The following is a 17782-nucleotide window of genomic DNA, read 5'->3' on the forward strand; positions in this document are numbered from 1 at the left end:
TAACCCCACCCACTTTGCCAAAGCACAGTCCCCACACCACTAGAGGGAAATCTTCAACCACCAACTTACCATCCTGAGACAAGGCTGAGTATAGCCCACAAAGATCTCTGCCACGGCACAACCCAAGGGGGGGCGCCAAACCAGACAGGAAGACCACGTCAGTGACTCAACCCACTCAAGTGACGCACCACTCCTAGGGACGGTATGGAAGAGCACCAGTAAGCCAGTGACTCGGCCCCTGTAATAGGGTTAGAGGCAGAGAATCCCAGTGGAGAGAGGGGAACCGGGCTAGACAAAGACAGCAAGGGCAGTTCGTTGCTCCAGTGCCTTTCCGTTAACCTTCACACTCCTGAGCCAGACTACACTCAATCATAGGACCTACTGAAGAGATGAGTCTTCAATAAAGAGTTAAAGGTTGAGACCGAGTCTGCGTCTCTCACATGGGTAGGCAGACCATTCCATAAAAATGTAGCTCTATAGGAGAAAGCCCTGCCTCCAGCTGTTTGCTTAGAAATTCTAGGGACAATTAGGGGGCCTGCGTCTTATGACTGTAGCGTACATGTAGGTATGTACGGCAGGACCAAATCGGAAAGATAGGTAGGAGCAAGCCCATGTAATGCTTTGTAGGTTAGCAGTAAATCCTTGAAATCAGCCCTTGCCTTAACAGGAAGCCAGTGTAGGGTGGCTAGCACTGGAGTAATATGATTAGAACCTAATTTTTGGGTTCTAGTCAGGATTCTAGCAGCCTTATTTAGCACTAACTGAAGTTTATTTATTGCTTTATCCGGGTAGCCGGAAAGTAGAGCATTGCAGTAGTCTAACCTAGAAGTAACAAAAGCATGGATACATTTTTCTGCGTGAATTTTGGACAGAAAATTTCTGATTTTTGCAATGTTACGCAGATGGAAAAAAGCTGTCCTTGAAACAATCTTGATATGTTCATCAAAAGAGAGATCAGGGTCCAGAGTAACGCCGAGGTCCTTCACAGTTTTATTTGAGACAACTGTACAACCATCAAGATTAATTGTCAGATTCAACAGAAGATCTCTTTGTTTCTTGGGACCTAGAACAAGCATCTTTGTTTTGTCCGAGTTTAAAAGTAGAAAGTTTGCAGCCATCCACTTCCTTATGTCTGAAACACAGGCTTCCAGCGAGGGCAATTTTGGGGCTTCACCATGTTTCATTAAAATGTACAGCTGTGTGTCATCCGCATAGCAGTGAAAGTTAACATTATGTTTTCAAATGACATCCCCAAGAGGTAAAATATATAGTGAAAACAAGAGTGGTCCTAAAACGGAACCTTGAGGAACACCGAAATTTACAGTTGATTTGTCAGAGGACAAACCATTCACAGAGACAAACTGATATCTTTCCGACAGATAAGATCTAAACCAGGCCAGAACTTGTCCATGTAGAGCAATTTATGTTTCCAATCTCTCCAAAAGAATGTGGTGATCGATGGTATCAAAAGCAGCACTAAGGTCTAGGAGCACGAGGACATATGCAGAGACTCGGTCTGACGCCATTAAAAGGTCATTTACCACCTTCACAAGTGCAGTCTCAGTGCTATGATGGGATCTAAAACCAGACTGAAGCCTTTTGTATACATTGTTTGTCTTCTGGAAGGCAGTGAGTTGCTGCGCAACAGCTTTTTCTAAATTTTTTGAGAGGAATGGGAGATTCGATATAGGCCGATAGTTTTTTATATTTTCTGGGTCAAGGTTTGGCTTTTTCAAGAGAGGTTTTATTACTGCCACTTTTAGTGAGTTTGGTACACATCCGGTGGATAGAGAGACGTTTATTATCTTCAACATAGGAGGGCCAAGCACAGGAAGCAGCTCTTTCAGTAGTTTAGTTGGAATAGGGTCCAGTATGCAGGTTTAGAGGCCATGATTATTTTCATCATTGTGTCAAGAGATATAGTACTAAAACACTTTAGTGTCTCCCTTGATCCTAGGTCCTGGCAGAGTTGTGCAGACTCAGGACAACTGAGCTTTGGAGGAATACACAGATTTAAAGAGGAGTCCATCATTTGCTTTCTAATTATCATGATCTTTCCCTCAAAGAAGTTCATGAATTTATTACTACTGAAGTGAAAGCCATCCTCTCTAGGGGAATGCTGCTTTTTAGTTTCCTTTGCGACAGTACCAAAAATAAATGTAGGCAGTAATGTTCTTATTTTCCTCAATTAGGTTTGAAAAAAAGGATGATCGAGCAGCAGTGAGAGCTCTTCGATACTGCACGGTACTGTCTTTCCAAGCTAGTCGGAAGACTTCCAGTTTGGTGTGGCGTCATTTCCGTTCCAATTTTCTGGAAGCTTGCTTCAGAGCTCGGGTATTTTCTGTATACCAGGGAGCTAGTTTCTTATGACAAATGTTTTTAGTTTTTAGGGGTGCAACTGCATCTAGGGTATTGCGCAAGGTTAACTTGAGTTCCCCAGTTAGGTGGTTAACCGATTTTTGTCCTCTGACGTCCTTGGGTAGGCAGAAGGAGTCTGGAAGGGCATCAAGGAATCTTTGGGTTGTCTGAGAATTTATAGCACGACTTTTGATGCTCCTTGGTTGAGGTCTGAGCAGATTATTTGTTGCGATTGCAAACATCACTGTCAAACGCTCCCTAAAACACTTCTGCGAGCAGGCCTTTCTAATCGACCTGGCCCAGGTATCCTGGAAGGATATTGACCTCATCCCGACAGTCGAGGATGCCTGGTCGTTCTTTAAAAGTAATTTCCTCACCATCTTAAATAAGCATGCCCCTTCCAAAAATGTTGAACTAAGAACAGATATTGCCCTTGGTTCACTCCAGACCTGACTGCCCTCGAATAGCACAAAAACATCCTGTGGTGGACTGCACTAGCATCGAATAGTCCCAGCGATATGCAACTTTTCAGGGAAGTCAGTAACCAATACATGCAGTCAGTCAAGAAAATAAAGGCTAGCTTTTTCAAATAGAAATTTGCATCCTGTAGCTCTCACTCCAAATAGTTTTGGGACACTGTAAAGTCCATGGAGAATAAGAGCACCTCCTCCCAGCTGCCCACAGCACTGAGGCTAGGTAACACTGTCACCACCAAAAAATCCACGATAATCGAGAATTTCAATAAGCATTTCTCTACGGCTGGCCATGCTTTCCTCCTGGCTACCCCTACCCCGGCCAACAGCTCTGCACCCCCCACAGCTACCTGCCCAAGCCTCCCCAGCTTCTCCTTCACCCAAATCCAGATAGCAGATGTTCTGAAAGAGCTGCAAAACCTGGACCCGTACAAATCAGCTGGGCTAGAAAATCTGGACCCTCTCTTCCTAAAATTATCCGCCACCAATGTTGCAACCCCTATTACCAGTGTGTTCAACCTCTCTTTCGTATCGTCTGAGATCCCTAAAGATTGGAACGCTGCCGCGGTCATCCCCCTCTTCAAAGGGGGTGACACTCTAGACCCAAACTGTTATAGACCTATCTCCATCCTGCCCTGTCTTTCTAATGTATTCGATAGCCAAGTTAATAAACAGATGACTGACCATTTCAAATCCGACCGTACCTTCTCCGCTGTGCAATACAGTTTTCGAGCTGGTCACCGGTGCACCCCAGCCACGCTCAAGGTACTAAACAATGTCATAACCGCCATCAATAAAAGAAAGTACTGTGCAGCCGTCTTCATCGGCCTGGCCAAGGCTTTCGACTCTGTCAATCACCGTATTCTTATCGGCAGACTCAACAGCCTTGGTTTCTCTAATGACTGCCTAGCCTGGTTCACCAACTACTTCTCAGACAGAGTTCAGTGTGTCAAATCGGAGGGCCTGTTATCCGAACCTATGGCAGTCTCTATGGGGGTACCACATGGTTCAATTCTCGGGCCGACTCTTTTCTCTGTGTATATCAACGATGTCGCTCTTGCTGCGGGTGATTCCCTGATCCACCTCTATGCAGACAACACCATTCTGTATACATCTGGCCTTTCTTTGGACACTGTGTTAACTAACCTCCAAACGAGCTTCAATGCCATACAACACTCCTTCCGTGGCCTCCAACTGCTCTTAAATGCTAGTAAAACTAAATGCATGCTTTTCAACCGTTCGCTGCCCGCACCCACCCGTCTGACGAGCATCATTACTCTGGACGGTTCTGACTTAGAATATGTGGACAACTACAAATACCTAGGTGTCTGGCTAGACTGTAAACTCTCCTTCCAGACTCATATTAAACATCTCCAATCCAAAATTAAAATCTAGAATTGGCTTCCTATTTCGCTACAAAGCCTCCTTCACTCACGCCGCCAAACATACCCTCGTAAAACTGACTATCCTACCGATCCTCGACTTCGGCGATGTCATTTACAAAATAGCTTCCAATACTCTACTCGGCAAACTGGATGCAGTCTATCACAGTGCCATCCGTTTTGTCACCAAAGCCCCATATACCACCCACCACTGCGACCTGTATGCTCTAATCGGCTGGCCCTCGCTACATATTCGTCACCAGACCCAGTGGCTCCAGGTCATCTATAAGTCTATGCTAGGTAAAGCTCCGCCTTATCTTAGCTCACTGGTCACGATAACAACAACCACCCGTAGCACGCGCTCCAGCAGGTATATCTCACTGGTCATCCCCAAAGCCAACACCTCCTTTGGTCGCCTTTCCTTCTAGTTCTCTGCTGCCAATGACTGGAACGAATTGCAAAAATCGCTGAAGCTGGAGATATTTCCTTCACTAACTTTAAACATCAGCTATCTGAGCAGCTAACCGATCACTGCAGCTGTACATAGCCCATCCGTAAATAGCCCACCCAATCTACCTACCTCATCCCCATATTGTTTTTATTTACTTTTCTGCTCTTTTGCACAGCAGTATTTCTACTTGCACATCACCATCTGCTCATCTATCACTCCAGTGTTCATTTGCTAAATTGTAATTACTTCGCTACTTTGGCCTATTTATTGCCTTACCTCCTCATGCCATTTGCACACACTGTATATAGACTTTCTTTTTTTTCTTCTATTGTGTTATTGGCTGTACGCTTGTTTATTCCATGTGTAACTGTGTTGTTTTTTGGAAGGCCTGAATGTCCTGTGTTCTGTGTCCATATGTTTTGTGTCTGTCTGTGTGTTTTAGATACTCTTGCTGTTACTACTCAACAATATTCTCATTTTATTTGAGTGTGTGTGTGTGTATTATAATGCATGTGTGTGTGTTTGTGTATTATAATGCGTGTGTGTGTGTGTGTGTGTGTGTGTGTGTATTATGATGCATGTGTGTATGTTTTAGGTATGCGTATCCTGGTGAATCTCCTCCTGGACACTCTGCCCATGCTGGGAAACGTCCTCCTGCTTTGTTTCTTCGTCTTCTTCATCTTCGGCATAATCGGAGTGCAGCTTTGGGCGGGATTACTGAGGAACCGATGCTACCTCGAGAAAAACTTCACCCTGTGAGTGACTGTGTGTGTGTGTGTGTGTGTGTGTGTGTGTGTGTGTGTGTGTGTGTGTGTGTGTGTGTGTGTGTGTGTGTGTGTGTGTGTGAGAGAGCGCACGCGTGCATGCACATGTGTGCGTGCTCTCCTCGTGAGGTACAACCTGATTCAGAGGGGTGTCTGTGTTCCTGACAGTGTCTCCTTCCAGAGTGTGTGTTCTCTCTATGCTGACCTCAGCTTGTATTAATCATTGGTCTAATGCCAGAGAGAAAGAGGACCAATGTCCAATTCTTTAGATTTTTTTATTAAACATTTATTTAACTAGGCAAGTCCTACGTGGCTGACTCTGTCCCTCAGTGAGTACATGTGTCCAAACTTTTGACTGGTACTGTGTGTGTATATATATATATATATATATATATATATATATATATATATATATATATATATATATATATATATATATATAGATATATAGATATATAGATATATAGATATATATATAAATATAGTGAGGGAAAAAAGTATTTGATACCCTTCTGATTTTGTACGTTTGCCCACTGACAAAGAAATGATCAGTCTATAATTTTAATGGTAGGTTTATTTGAACAGTGAGAGGCAGAAAAACAACAAAAAAATCCAGAAAAACGCATGTCAAAAATGTTATAAAATGATTTGCATTTTAATGAGGGAAATAAGTATTTGACCCCTCTGCAAAACATGACTTAGTACTTGGTGGCATAACCCTTGTTGGCAATCACAGAGGTCAGATGTTTCTTGTAGTTGGCCACCAGGTTTGCACACATCTCAGGAGGGATTTTGTCCCACTCCTCTTTGCAGATCTTCTCCAAGTCATTAAGGTTTCGAGGCTGACGTTTGGCAACTCGAACCTTCAGCTCCCTCCACAGATTTTCTATGGGATTAAGGTCTGGACACTGGCTAGGCTACTCCAGGACCTTAATGTGCTTCTTCTTGAGCCACTCCTTTGTTGCCTTGGCCGTGTGTTTTGGGTCATTGTCATGCTGGAATACCCATCCACGACACATTTTCAATGCCCTGGCTGAGGGAAGGAGGTTCTCACCCAAGATTTGACGGTGCATGGCCCTGTCCATCGTCCCTTTGATGCGGTGAAGTTGTCCTGTCCCCTTAGCAGAAAAACATCCCCAAAGCATAATGTTTCCACCTCCATGTTTGACGGTGGGGATGGTGTTCTTGGGGTCATAGGCAGCATTCCTCCTCCTCCAAACACGGCGAGTTGAGTTGATGCCAAAGAGCTCCATTTTGGTCTCATCTGACCACAACACTTTCACCCAGTTGTCCTCTGAATCATTCAGATGTTGGTTGGCAAACTTCAGACGGGCATGATATATGTGCTTTCTTGAGCAGGGGGACCTTGCGGGCGCTGCAGGATTTTTGCCCTTCACGGCGTAGTGTGTTACCAATTGTTTTCTTGGTGACTATGGTCCCAGCTGCCTTGAGATCATTGACAAGATCCTCCCGTGTAATTCTGGGCTGATTCCTCACCGTTCTCATGATCAATGCAACTCCACGAGGTGAGATCTTGCATGGAGCCCCAGGCCGAGGGAGATTGACAGTTCTTTTGTGTTTCTTCCATTTGCGAATAATCGCACCAACTGTTGTCACCTTCTCACCAAGCTGCTTGGCGATGGTCTTGTAGCCCATTCCAGCCTTGTGTAGGTCTACAATCTTGTCCCTGACATCCTTGGAGAGCTCTTTGTTCTTGGCCATGGTGGAGAGTTTGGAATCTGATTGATTGATTGCTTCTGTGGACAGGTGTCTTTTATACAGGTAACAAGCTGAGATTGGGAGCACTCCCTTTAAGAGTGTGCTCCTAATCTCAGCTCGTTACCTGTATAAAAGACACCTGGGAGCCAGAAATCTTTCTGATTGAGAGGGGGTCAAATACTCATTAAAATGCAAATCATTTTATACAATTTTTGACATGCGTTTTTCTGGATTTTTTTGTTGTTATTCTGTCTCTCACTGTTCAAATAAACCTACCATTAAAATTATAGGCTGATCATTTCTTTGTCATTGTGCAAACGTACAAAATCAGCAGGGATCAAATACTTTTTTCCCTCACTGTATATATATATATACTGCTCAAAAAAATAAAGGGAACACTTAAACAACACATCCTAGATCTGAATGAAAGAAATTATCTTATTAAATACTTTTTTCTTTACATAGTTGAATGTGCTGACAACAAAATCACACAAAAATAATCAATGGAAATCCAATTTATCAACCCATGGAGGTCTGGATTTGGAGTCACACTCAAAATTAAAGTGGAAAACCACACTACAGGCTGATCCAACGTTGATGTAATGTCCTTAAAACAAGTCAAAATGAGGCTCAGTAGTGTGTGTGGCCTCCACGTGCCTGTATGACCTCTCTACAACGCCTGGGCATGCTCCTGATGAGGTGGCGGATGGTCTCCTGAGGGATCTCCTCCCAGACCTGGACTAAAGCATCCGCCAACTCCTGGACAGTCTGTGGTGCAACGTGGCGTTGGTGGATGGAGCGAGACATGATGTCCCAGATGTGCTCAATTGGATTCAGGTCTGGGGAACGAGCGGGCCAGTACATAGCATCAATGCCTTCCTCTTGCAGGAACTGCTGACACACTCCAGCCACATGAGGTCTAGCATTGTCTTGCATTAGGAGGAACCCAGGGCCAACCGCACCAGCATATGTTCTCACAAGGGGTCTGAGGATCTCATCTCGGTACCTAATGGCAGTCAGGCTACCTCTGGCGAGCACATGGAGGGCTGTGCGGCCCCTCAAAGAAATGCCACCCCACACCATGACTGACCCACCGCCAAACCGGTCATGCTGGAGGATGTTGCAGGCAGCAGAACGTTCTCCACGGCGTCTCCAGACTCTGTCACGTCTGTCACGTGCTCAGTGTGAACCTGCTTTCATCTGTGAAGAGCACAGGGCGCCAGTGGCGAATTTGCCAATCTTGGTGTTCTCTGGCAAATGCCAAACGTCCTGCACGGTGTTGGGCTGTAAGCACAACCCCCACCTGTGGACGTCGGGCCCTCATACCACCCTCATGGAGTCTGTTTCTGACCGTTTGAGCAGACACATGCACATTTGTGGCCTGCTGGAGGACATTTTGCAGGGCTCTGGCAGTGCTTCTCCTGCTCCTCCTTGCACAAAGGCGGAGGTAGCGGTCCTGCTGCTGGGTTGTTGCCCTCCTACGGCCTCCTCCACGTCTCCTGATGTACTGGCCTGTCTCCTGGTAGCGCCTCCATGCTCTGGACACTACGCTGACAGACACAGCAAACCTTCTTGCCACAGCTCGCATTGATGTGCCATCCTGGATGAGCTGCACTACCTGAGCCACTTGTGTGGGTTGTAGACTCCGTCTCATGCTACCACTAGAATGAAAGCACCGCCAGCATTCAAAAGTGACCAAAACATCAGCCAGGAAGCATAGGAACTGAGAAGTGGTCTGTGGTCCCCACCTGCAGAACCACTCCTTTATCGGGGGTGTCTTGCTAATTGCCTATAATTTCCACCTGTTGTCTATTCCATTTGCACAACAGCATGCGGAATTTATTGTCAATCAGTGTTGCTTCCTAAGTGGACAGTTTGATTTCACAGAAGTGTGATTGACTTGGAGTTACATTGTGTTGTTTAAGTGTTCCCTTTATTTTTTTGAGCAGTGTATATATATATATATATATATATATATGTATATATATATATATGTATATATATATATATTTATGCAATTTATACTATATGTTTAGAATTTGTAAGTGCTTAAGATGCCGTTCTTTAATTATCTCTTTAATGAGTTAAATGTGGCAGCTTTCAGATGGGAGCATTAGCTTGTGTAGCAGGAAGCTCTGCTCAAGGATAGTATTAACTAATGCTAAGGGTTAGCCAGAGTGGTTGGATTCTTAATTGAAGGACCCTTGTGTATTAGCCATGGAGTATGCTAATGGTGAGATGAGAGGTTGAAATGGGAGGTGGTTAGCTGGAGTAGCTGAATGTTACAGCGGGGGACAGCACACCTCTCTCTCTCCTCTCCCTCTACTATCATTGCCCTCTCTCTCCACCTCTCTCCTGCTTTCTCCCCCTCTTTATCTTCCTCTCCTTTCTCACTCTCACTCTCCCTCCCTGTCATCTCCCTTCTTGCATTACCTTTCCTTGTCATTCTCTTTCTTCCCTCCCTTATTCACCTCTCTCTCTCCCCTGCTTTTTCTCCTTCAACCTAGCTACACCGACAGACTGCACCCTCTCTCCCTCCCTACCTCCCTCCCTCCCTCCATCCCTCCATCCCTGGCTGGCAGGTGTTTTCTCAGTGGCTTGCCGCTCTGTGCTGAGCCGTGCTGATGCATGCTGCGTTGGGCTGTAGCTAGGCTCCTGGCGGTGGTTCACTTCTCATTCACGCTCCACTACCCCACAGCCTCCACTGTCTGACTGGGCCATGGACTCCTCCTCCTCCACCGCCGTCTCTCCTTCTTTTTAATACCTCTCTCCCTCTCTCTCTCTCCCTCTCTCTCTCTCACACACTAATTCTTCCTGTTATACTGCCCCTCTCTCTTTCTTTATCTTTGTTGTACTTTCCATCATATTTCTCACTTTCTTTCTTTCTTTCTTTCTTTCCCTCTCTCTCTCTCTCTCTCTCTCGATACCATCACTGTGCATCTCTTTAAGGGTTTTTATAATGCTTGTGCAATGTTGTGTGTTTGTGCCTGCTTGCGTGGTCCATGTGTGTGTCTGTCCCTCCACCTGTCCATGTATGTGTGCATACTGTTACACAGGTCCATATATAAGTCACCTTCGCTTCCCTTTATCTTCAAATGAACAGGAAACAGTGTAGCCAGTCTGATCAGTTGACGGTCTCGGTGGTTATTGATCCTGCTGTGGTTCTCAGTATATCTGTGGTCTCTCTCTGTGGTCAAGGACAAAGACTATATGTCAGCAGAATACAGCCTGGTATTGAGGAGGAGACAGAACAGACAGACTGGTGAAGGAATGACACCCAAAGGATATGAGCTGTTTACCCTTGGTCAATACAATACTAGAGCCCTAATGCTTTACTCCTGAGGGGTGTCGTGTATATGTGTGACCTAAGGGTGACCTATGGGTGTGTGTGTGTGTGTGTCCGAGAACCCTTTTTCAGTCAGTTTGACATGTGACCTATAGGTGTGTTCCTTTCATGGAGATGGGGAGAGAGAGAGAGAGAGAGAGAGAGAGAGAGAGAGAGAGAGAGAGAGAGAGAAGTCTGCTCTCATATAGAGGAAACAGGAAACACATACAAAATGGAAATGACTAGTTCCACTTCCACTGATGGTAATCATTTAAAGTCTGGTTTTATATTTGTACAAAATACACAATCTAAATCACCTGCCCGGGCACTCAGATTGCAGAAGTGTGTGAACGGCATGTTTAAAAACTCTGGTGGTGAGGAATATGACACTCCAAGAATTGGGTTTGTGCGAACCGGAGTCTGCTCTAGTGAGTTAATGAGCCCTACGCACTTCTGCTCCCCCTACTCTGTCTTCCTGTTTCTGCTAGTATCCTGTGGTAAAAATAGTAAAAATACATGAGGAGTTCAGAATTGGGTAAGTGTGTGTATGTGTGTGTGCGTGCCTGTGGCGTGTTAATGTGTGTGTGTGCAGCCGTGCATGTGTGTGTGCATACATCTTTGTGTGCTTACGTGTGTGTGTGTGATCACACATGCATGTTTATAACACACTCTTTCTCTCTCTCTTCCCCCTCCCAGTTCATCAGGTCTGACCCTGCCCGCCCCGTACTACCAGCCGGAGGAGGATGACGAGCGCCCCTTCATCTGCTCTCTGGCTCAGGATAACGGGATCATGTCGTGTGGTGACGTCCCGGCCCGGAGGGAGGGGGGAAGGACCTGCTGTCTGGACAGGGAGGATGCCTACCACCGCCAGTCCCTCGGCCTCATCCCTGAACCACTAGTCAACGGTTCAGCCAGTGCAGTGGGTCTCTGTATCAACTGGAACCAGTACTATACTAGATGCCATACTGGACATAGTAATCCACACAAGGGGGCGATCAACTTCGATAACATTGTATACGCCTGGATTGTTATCTTCCAGGTAGGAGGGGATGGGGGGAGGGGAGAGGGGAGGGGATGGGGAGGAGGGAGAGGGGAGAGGGGATGGGGGGAGGGGAGAGGGGATGGGGGATGGGGGATGGGGGGAGGGGAGAGGGGATGGGGAGGGGAGAGGGGATGGGGGAGAGGGGAGTGAATGGGGAGAGAGGAGTGGATGGGGGAGGTGATGGGGAGGAGGGGAGAGATGGGGGATGGGGAGAAGGGGAGAGGTGGGGATGGAGAGGGTGGTGGGGAGAGGGGAGTGAAATGAGGGGAGTGGATGGGGAGAGGGGAGGGGAGGGGGAGGGGATGGGAGAGGAGAGTAGGGGAGGGGAGGAGGGGATGGGGGAGGGAAGGGGTTGAGGGTGTGGGGAGGGGACACACACACAATAATGCATGCACATCTACAAGCGTACACACACACACACACACACACATACACATACACATACACACACACACACAAACCCTCAGCTGCTTGTGTATCTGTCTCCAGGTGATCACCCTGGAAGGCTGGGTAGAGATCATGTACTATGTAATGGATGCTCACTCCTTCTACAACTTCATCTACTTCATCTTCCTCATCATCGTAAGTACACTACACACACCAACATCACGCTATCGCAACAAATCTGTACTGTGTTTTGTCAATCAGTCTGTAACTGGGCTTCCACCACAAAACAATGCCCTGTTAGGTTTGCAAAATTCTGATGACAGGAAGCAGGAAATCAGGAATCCTGTAACCAAGATTCCAGGCTAACCTATAAGAAATGTGGGAAAGTTACCAGAATGTTGCAACCCTACACCCTATATGTTAAGAGATTGATTGAGATAGTTTGCTTTGCTTTTATTCATACGCAAAACTGGCCTTCAGTGTATATGGGCAAAGATCCTCCAACTGAAACATGAGGAGGTAGTGTGAAGCACTCTTTCCACTCTGGCTTTGTAAGTGATTCTTCTTTCCCTCCGAGGTCTCATCTCCTGGCCCTCCTAATGCTCCTATGGGGCTGGTTTCTGACTGGCAGATTTCAGTGTTAATAGACTTGTAAAATCGGACCGTAAGATACATGGTTTCCAGAATCAATGGCCGGGTAGACAGTAAAGTGAATTTATCTGAGGCTTAATCTCTGTAATGGATGTGAGAGCAAAGAGGGGGCTGAAAGTTTGGCCCCGCCTCCTGTTCCTTCTTACTTTATTGGCAGCCATGTTTTATGAAGAGTAGAAACACTGGTGAGTACGCCTGAAGATGGAGAAACACTGGTGAATACACCTGAAGATGGAGAAACACTGGTGAGTACGCCTGACGATGGAGAAACACTAGTGAATACGCCTGAAGATGGAGAAACACTGGTGAATACACCTGAAGATGGAGAAACACTGGTGAGTACGCCTGACGATGGAGAAACACTGGTGAATACGCCTGAAGATGGAGAAACACTGGTGAATACGCCTGAAGATGGAGAAACACTGGTGAGTACGCCTGACGATGGAGAAACACTGGTGAATACGCCTGAAGATGGAGAAACACTGGTGAATACACCTGAAGATGGAGAAACACTGGTGAATACACCTGAAGATGGAGAAACACTGGTGAATACGCCTGAAGATGGAGAAACACTGGTGAATACGCCTGAAGATGGAGAAACACTGGTGAATACGCCTGAAGATGGAGAAACACTGGTGAATACGCCTGAAGATGGAGAAACACTGGTGAATACGCCTGACGATGCAGAAACACTGGTGAATACACCTGAAGATGGAGAAACACTGGTGAATATGCCTGAAGATGGAGAAACACTGGTGAATACGCCTGAAGATGGAGAAACACTGGTGAATACGCCTGACGATGGAGAAACACTGGTGAATACACCTGAAGATGGAGAAACACTGGTGAATACGCCTGAAGATGGAGAAACACTGGTGAATACGCCTGAAGATGGAGAAACACTGGTGAATACGCCTGAAGATGGAGAAACACCGGTGAATATGCCTGAAGATGGAGAAACACTGGTGAATACGCCTGAAGATGGAGAAACACTGGTGAATACGCCTGACGATGGAGAAACACTGGTGAATACGCCTGAAGATGGAGAAACACTGGTGAATACGCCTGAAGATGGAGAAACACTGGTGAATACGCCTGAAGATGGAGTAACACTGGTGAATATGCCTGACGATGGAGAAACACTGGTGAATACGCCTGAAGATGGAGAAACACTGGTGAATACACCTGAAGATGGAGAAACACATGACCGTTTTAGAATATCTGGTGGAGGGAGATTATGGAGAGAGAAGGGAGAGGAGGCAGAGGAGGGAGAGAGATGGGGAGGAGGTAGAGAGGAGGGAGAGAGGAGGAGGAGTGATGGGGAGAAAGAGGGAGAGACATGGGGAGGAGGGTGAGAGAGAGATGGGGAGGAGGAGGGAGAGAGAAAGAGGAAGAGGAGGGAGAGAGATGGTGAGGAGGAGGGGGAGAGATGGAGAGGAGGAGAGAGATACAGTATAAAGAGTGAGAATGAACGAAAGAGAGGGATGAATGAGCGATATGAAGAAAGAGTTTGAGAGACAAATGTGGAGAGAGAAGGAGGGATGAGGATATAAGATAAAACAGAAAGAGAAGTATGAAAAGAGAGAGATGAGAAGAGAGGAGGGTGTCTAGCCTGCATACCTCAGAGAGAAACAGGTTGAGATGTCTCGGTCTCTGCGGGCGTCAGGTTGCTCGGTGGCACCCGGCGGCCATTTTAATCCGCGCCTCGCGGCGTGCCGTCTGACTAGCGATAGGTCTTAATCCGGTTTGGGTCACAGCGAGTGACCGAATTAGCATTAGCGTTTAATTAGGGACGATCAGAGCGGTGGGCTCCCGTCGCGAGTGTGTGACACATATGCAGTGCACACACACGTCTACCCACACACACATACTTGTGATCCTAACAGAGAGACATGCTGTCCCCAAGGTGATGCCATGTCATCATGTGTTCATATCCCAACATGCATTGCCAGACGGCCCTCTGAGGACTCGGAGGAAGTGACTGCTGTGAATTATGGGTAATTATTTGAAGGAAAGGAGACGAGATCATATACGGTGTTCACATTCTCAAATAAGCTTGTGAGGGAAACATAATTGTGATTCATCAGTAATACTATACAGTTAGACTGGGGGCTCCCGAGTGGCGCAGCGGTCTAAGGCACTGCATCTCAGTGCTAGAGGTGTCACTACACACCCTGGTTTGAGTCCAGGCTGTATCACAACCGGCTGTGATTGGGAGTCCCATAGGGCGGAGCACAATTCGCCCAGCATCGTCATGGGTTAGGCTTTGGCCGGGGTTGGCCGTCATTGTAAATAACAATTTGTTCTTAACTGACTTGCCTGGTTAAATTAAAGAAAGACTGTTATTGGTTAGCTTTTTGAGAGGACAGTCATAAACCTGTTGGGCTCATGCTCTTATCTGTACGACCACAGAGCAGCTCCTCTCCAGACCCTCCCCTCTATCAACACATTCACATTATTACCATGCAGAGACCCTCAATGTCATCACCACCAACAGGAGCAGGGGATCTTTTCTAGTCTCTTGAGTTTATGTTCAATTCAATCAAACCAGCATTGCAGTAGCTCGTTTTGAATGGTTAAATAAAATCATGGAATAGTTCGGGTTTCTGTAAAACTTACTACTGCAAAGAGGTAGACTCCTTTCACAGGTACAGTTGAAGTTGGAAGTTTACATACATGTAGGTTGGAGTCCTTAGAACTCGTTTTTCAACCGCTCCACAAATTTCATGTTAACAAACTATAGTTTTAGCAAGTCGGTTAGGACATCTACTTTGTGCATGACACAAGTCATTTTTACAACAATTGTTTACAGAGTATTTCACTTATAATTCACTGTATCACAATTCCAGTGGGTCAGAAGTTTACATACACTAAATTGACTGTGCCTTTAAACAGCTTGGAAAATTCCAGAAAATGATGTCATGGCTTTAGAAGCTTCTGATAGGCTAATAGACATCATTTGAGTCAATTGGAGGTGTACCTGTGGATGTATTTCAAGGCCTACCTTCAATCTCAGTGCCTCTTTGCTTGACATCATAGGAAAATGTAAAGAAATCAGCCAAGACCTCAGAAAAAAAATTCTAGACCTCCACAAGTCTGGTTCATACTTAGTAGAAATGTCCAAATGCCTGAAGGTACCACGTTCATCTGTACAAACAATAGTATGCAAGTTTAAACAACATGGGACCACACAGCCATCATACCGCTCAGGAGGGAGATGCGTTCTGTCTCCTAGAGATGAATGTACTTCGGTGCAAAAAGTGCAAATCAGTCCCAGAACAACAGCAAAGGACCTTGTGAAGATGCTGGAGGAAGCAGGTACAAAATAATCTATATCCACAGTAAAACAAGTCCTATATCGACATAACCTGAAAGGCCGCTCAGCAAGGAAGAAGCCACTGCTCCAAAACCGCCATAAAAAAAGCCGGACTATGGTTTGCAACTGCACATGGGGACAAAGATCGTACTTTTGGAGAAATGTCCTCTGGTCTGATGAAACAAAAATAGAACTGTTTGGCCATAATGACCATCGTTATGTTTGGAGGAAAAAGGGGGAGCCTTGCAAGCCGAAGAACACCATCCCAACTGTGAAGCACGGGGGTGGCAGCATCATGTTGTGGGGGTGCTTTGCTGCTGGAGGGACTGGTGCACTTCACCAAATAGATTGCTCATGAGGAAGAAACATTTTGTGGATATATTGAAGCAACATCTCAAGACATCAGTCAGGAAGTTAAAGCTTGGTCGCAAATGTGTCTTCCAAATGGACAATGACCCCAAGCATACTTCCAAAGTTGTGGCAAAATGGCTTAAGGACAACAAAGTCAAGGTATTGGAGTGGCCATCACTGAGCCCTGACTTCAATCCTATAGAAAATTTGTGGGCATAACTGAAAAAGCGTGTGCGAGCAAGGAGGCCTACAAACCTGACTCAGTTACACCAGCTCTGTCAGGAGGAATGGGCCAACATTCACCCAACTTATTGTGGGAAGCTTGTGGAAGGCTACCCGAACGTTTGACCGAAGTTAAACAATTTAAAGGAAATGCTACCAAATACTAATTGAGAGTATGTAAACTTCTGCCCCACTGTGAATGTGATGAACGAAATAAAAGCTGAAATAAATAATTCTCTCTTCTATTATTCTGACATTTCACATTCTTAAACTGAAGTGGTGATCCTAACTGACCTAAGACAGGGAATTTTTACTACGATTAAATGTCAGGAATTGTGAAAAACTGAGTTTAAATGTATTTGGTTAAGGTGTATGTAAACTTCCGACTTCAACTGTACATGCTTCCTGTTGATCAGAATAAGAAGTGTCTGTGTGTGTGGGCAGGAGTTTCTAAACACAATGCGTAAACAAACATATTGCGAGTTGTATTGAATGCCAGGCAGAATATCGGTGTACCATTAAATAGGCCTAATCATACTAACATGATTGCGTCACGGTGGTGTGTGATTAGCGTTCACTTGGTTGGCAGTCTGAAACAGAGGCTGACATTGGCATTCTGATTGTCAGCATCCTTCGAGACCTGGAGACAGGCGTCCAATCACAGCATAGTCACGTCTGTCTGGGGATAATGCAGCAACTTGATTGGCTTCAACCTGTGTGGGCGTGTCTGAACTTCTTCTGTATCTTCCTGCCAAGTTCTCATCTTCCTCTATCAGCTCCAATCGCAGTCATGTTAACCTGTTGCTTGGCAACTGACTGGTGACTGGCAGTTATTCCCATAGTCACAGATCTAGGATCAGCTTACACTCCCAAAAGCTTTAATGTAACATTAGGGAGAAAGAAGTACAACTGCCCATAGATCACTGTCTAGGAACAATGTATCCTACTGTTGAGTGGCCCTTTATCCCTGTGTGAAGACTCCTTAGGCACGGTGGGAGTGGAGCTGACCCTGTGGGCTACTATGTGTTGTTCTTACTTAGAGCCATCCAGATCTTGATTCTATTGATGAAGGAATGATTGTCTAATGTATTAGAGATATTCTGCTTGTCATTTGTTAGTATAATGTGTTACTCCTCTGGCCATCACTAAAATAAAGTCCTGCTCTATGTATTTGCCCTCCTACTCTCTTCCACCTCCTCTTTGGCTCTGGCCTCTCTACTCTCCATCTATTATCATCGTCCTCTTTCCCTCAGTCTGCAGTAGAGGTAAACCTAATGAAGTACCTCAAGATATGTCTGGAGGCCTGGGGTCCCCCTGATTGTTATTCACTCATCTCAAAGC

General features: G+C 45.8%; 1 protein-coding gene across 1 annotated transcript in view; it reads left to right on the forward strand.

Moving 5' to 3' along the window:
• Positions 1-17782, forward strand: part of LOC115205003 (voltage-dependent T-type calcium channel subunit alpha-1I) — a gene marked incomplete in the record, with an annotated part of 276994 nt that overhangs the window by 190742 nt on the left and 68470 nt on the right. Inside the window, 3 exon segments of the mRNA XM_029770574.1 lie at positions 5260-5419; positions 11169-11511; positions 12004-12096. Of these exon segments, the coding sequence (XP_029626434.1) occupies positions 5260-5419; positions 11169-11511; positions 12004-12096 (596 nt within the window).

Source organism: Salmo trutta, chromosome 1 (genome assembly GCF_901001165.1).
Source record: "Salmo trutta chromosome 1, fSalTru1.1, whole genome shotgun sequence".
NCBI lineage: Eukaryota > Metazoa > Chordata > Actinopteri > Salmoniformes > Salmonidae > Salmo > Salmo trutta.